We start from the raw sequence: 4,239 nt of genomic DNA on the forward strand, positions 1-4,239 counted from the left end.
TTTATTGGACATAATACTAAGTGATATTATTGACTAGTAGACTATGCTGCTAAATGTATACTATCATTAAGGACATATTCAAGAAGGGTGTATTGACAATCATCTGATATAAAAGTAAGATGACTCAGTCAGACTATTATAACCTTTACTGTGCAATCCTATATCCATTTGTCTATACTGATCACACAAATGTTTTCTCCAGGTGTGTTATAAATATTAATCTCAATTCATAATTTCTTTTTGCTTAGAATGATTGAAAGAACTAGAATGGCCAACCAATCCACTGTGATGGAATTCCTTCTGATGGGATTTTCTGATGACCATGATTTACAACTTCTGTTCTTTTTTCTGTTTCTCTTTATTTACTTGATAGCTTTGGTTGCAAATTTATTCATTGTGTTGGTTGTGGTCCTGAATAACCACCTCCACATACCTATGTATTTCTTTTTGGTCAATTTATCCTTGACTGATATTTGTTATATCACAACCACCATCCCCAAATCAATGGCAGTTTTATTGACAGATAACAAAACAATTACTTTTCCTGGATGTATAGCTCAAGTGTTCTTAGTTATTGCTTGTGTAGGTTCTGAGGTTGCCTTACTCACCATCATGGCTTATGATCGTTATGTAGCTATCTGCCGTCCTCTGCAATATAGCCTTATTTTGAACTGGGATGCATGTAGTCAAATGACAATTGCTTCCTGGATTAGTTCTCTCATTTATGCTATGTTGCTTACCACCATAACCTTCCAATTGCATTTCTGTGGATTGAACATCATTGGACAGTTTTTTTGTGATGTTCCTCAGCTGCAAAATATTTCTTGCACTGATACAAAATTTAATCAAATTCTTATGTGGATAGTTGGATTCATTGCGAGTTCATTTTGTACTGGATTTGTTTTTGCCTCTTATGGTTATATCTTCTCAGTTATTTTAAAAATTCCATCCACTCAAGGTAGATACAAAACCTTCTCAACATGCAGTCCACACTTGACAGTCTATTCTTTATTCATCATTACATCTATGTTTTCGTACTTGAGACCACAAACTCTTTCTTCTCCCACAATAGACTTATTGTCTGCTGTCTTGTATGCAGTGTTGCCTCCAGTTCTGAATCCTATCATTTATAGCTTCAGAAACAAGGATATCCAAGAGGCTGTATGGAAAGTAATGTCAAAATCTAATCTAGCACGTTAGGCATTCTGCAAGTCCTGTTATCCAAGGAATATCTGGTGACTATAGCCAGGAGTTATATTTTGTTGGTGTAGTCTTTGACCTTTGGAATATCTTTCCTTCAAAATTAAAATGGACTTAATCTTTTTAGACATTTATAAGAATTTAAAGACTTGGCTATGTGCCTGGTCTTAGTTTTACTGATATTTTTACTGACAATTGTCTTCTTTTTTTAAATAAAGTTTTCTTTATTTTTCATTTTTATAGCATATAATCACATCTATACTATTACATAGCCAACATCGTATTGTATTATTAAATGGTTACATCAATTCATCTTACCATCAACTCCCTAAAAGAAAAAAAAAAGGGGGGGGAACAGTTATTGGCTCTTCTGCTCTCCATACAGTATATTTGTGCATTCACCTCACTTCTCCCTCTATCATCCCCCTCCCTATCTCCTTTCTTCTCTCTGTCCTCTTTCCCTTCTCTACTTTCCCTTCCTCTCTCCTACTCTTCTCTTCCCTTTTCACACTTCATTTATCTCCTCCTCTTCCCGCTCCTATCCTCTCTCCTATCCCTCTCTCCTTCTCTTACCTTTCTCATTTTCTTCCCACTCTTTATCTCATTTGCTTGGTGTATTTCAGCTTCTGAGCAAACTCCATTTTATGTTGATGGTATTTATAGTTCCTTTTCAAGTTACATATTTAATTTTAAACCTATATTTTTCTCCTTTAAAAAAATAGAACAAAAAAGTATACATATATAATCATTGTACTTTTAACCACCCCCCCCAGCCTAATTTTGGTTGAGATGTAGACCTGGTTACAATTCCCAGCTATTGTCATCATTGTCTTTATATAATTATACATATTTACATGCCTCCAATTTGTGATCCTACCTTTAAGTCTGAATAGTTTCCCATTATAAGTGTGTTTCAAGTTCCCTCTCCAATGTTTCCATGTCTTGGATTAGATTACCTTTAGTTGTTTATGAATGGCAAACCTTGCTGTTCAATATTCATTTCAATTCTCTTAATCTATTGTATAGAATAATAAACGGTAAACATCTTGCTTTATTTCATCATCTTAAAAGTTGTATGTATATCCATGTTTCATATATTTTAACCCATGCTTAATTGTCCTTCTGTTGTCATTTCCAGTCAATTTGCCACTGAGTTTAATTATCATGTATAAAAGTGAATGGCAAACCTCTGCTTTACAACCTCCCCATGTCAGTTTCATATTTATCCACATTCTATATATTTTGGGCTTTGTTTAGTTATCTTTCCATTAATATATTCAACCAGTTAGCAACTCCATTTTATTGTCATGTTTTTGACAACCTCCCCACATCAATATCAATATCATATTTATCAATATTCCATATATTTCAACCTTTGCTTAACTATCTTTCCATTATTACATTCAATCAATTAGCAACTCCATTTTGTTGTCATATTTAGAAATAAAACCATTATCTTAGTTTTATATTCTCCCACATAAAAATTCCTGGTTATCTGATTTTTTCCTAGTAAGTCTTTTGTCCCACTTCTCTACTCCTTCTTTCTCCCTTCTCTTTGCTTCGGCACATCCATTCTCTCCAACTTTCCCTAGGTCACCACAAAAAGGATGTTTTTTTATTTCTCTTTGCTGGGGCAAACCTCTCCCTTCAATTTCCCTTATACCACTACAACATCAACCTCTTTTGTCTGCCTTTTGTTTTCCTCCATTTCTACTTCTTCATTATCTTGCCCCTCTTGTCTCCCTTCTTCTTTGAATTCTTCTTTAGATATATGCTTCTCTGGCTTCACAATTCTATTTAGGCTTGATTTTAATGATTTATGCATATTTTATATAATTTCGTGTAGTTCTTCAAATTACCAGCTTTCCATGATGTCCAGTTCCAAAGTTAGAATTAGTTATACAGTTATTTCAAACTTCTGGTCCACCTTAAGTTTGTTCATTTCTACTGCTGTCGGGGAAAATGATGGGAGACATCTTGGTTCTTTCTTAATATCCAGTTCCAAGATTGCAGTTAGTTATACAAAGTCTTATTTTAAGGCTCTGGTCCACCTTAAGTTTTAGCTACTGTGAGACCGGAAGTGAAGCTAGAGCCATCTTAATCTTTTCCAGTAAAATAAAAAGATGAAGGGGGGGAGGAAAAAAAGGAAAGAAAAAAATCCTAGCATTTTCCAGTTCTTATCTCTGTAATAATTCTTCCCCCTGTCACCTTCCATCTCCGATCAGCCACAGCTGCTCAAAACATATCAATTAGAATAAACTTATAAAGAGTTAGATCCGCGTACATGTCTCTTTTGCCTCCTGCTCTTCCAATTTCTGGTTTATGGTAATTGGTTAGTTAAAACTTCCCACACAGTCAAGGTTAGGTTATCTGCTATCAGAAAAAAAGAGATAAAAATACTTGGTTTCTATTTGATATCTGAGACAAAATTACAGTTTATATTGAGTGGGTTCAGAAGAAGACACATTTTTTTCTTGATTATTTTAGCTGGAAGAAATTCAAACAAAATAAAAATATTGGTTTCTGTTTAAGATCCAAAACCAAATGTAATGTTTATAATTAAGGGGGTTTGTAACTGCTCTGCTTTCTGTTCTTCTATTCAAAACAACTTCGGGCGGTGTGTGTGTGTGTGTGTGTTACATCCCTCAACCTTTCTTTCTTCTTTTTCTTTTAGGAAAAAAAAAGTCCCAATCTGACCATCAGTATTATTTATGTTCTCAAATTTTCTTGGCCTTTTTAAAGTTTAATTTATAGTTGTGGGTTAGACAAATTCTCTTATCAGGTCTTTTATTTCTCCCAGTCTCTGCCTGTTCCAAACTTATTTTGACAAAAAAGCCAGCATCTTGGCTGTGATGAAGACTGCCACCCCAACTCCGATTCATAGGCAAATTTGTTGTGTCTCTCAGGGTATAATGACACACTGCCCTTCTTTGCCCCCACATCCAGAGAGGGTTCTGATTCAAAAGAATCTTCGGAGATGGTTTGTCGGACAGGGTTCATGTGAGACTCTTAGGAGTCCATATCACCCACATCTATCCA

General features: G+C 34.8%; 1 protein-coding gene across 1 annotated transcript; it reads left to right on the forward strand.

Annotated features, from left to right (window-relative positions):
- The first annotated feature begins 249 nt into the window (after positions 1–249).
- On the forward strand, positions 250–1,200 carry LOC106545705 (olfactory receptor 14C36-like). Its single transcript, XM_014062347.2, has one exon. It carries the CDS (start codon positions 250–252, stop codon positions 1,198–1,200), a length of 951 nt encoding a protein of 316 aa, XP_013917822.2.
- Positions 1,201–4,239: the final 3,039 nt, after the last annotated feature.

Source organism: Thamnophis sirtalis, unplaced genomic scaffold (assembly GCF_051295495.1).
Source record: "Thamnophis sirtalis isolate CommonGarterSnake01/CBP01778 unplaced genomic scaffold, rThaSir2_p1.2 scaffold_4, whole genome shotgun sequence".
In the NCBI taxonomy this organism is placed as follows: Eukaryota; Metazoa; Chordata; class Lepidosauria; order Squamata; family Natricidae; genus Thamnophis; species Thamnophis sirtalis.

What these genes read in the sequence shown, in the direction of transcription:
- LOC106545705 (XM_014062347.2), top strand. Translation starts at nt 250, where the DNA reads ATGATTGAAAGAACTAGAATGGCCAACCAATCCACTGTGATGGAATTC.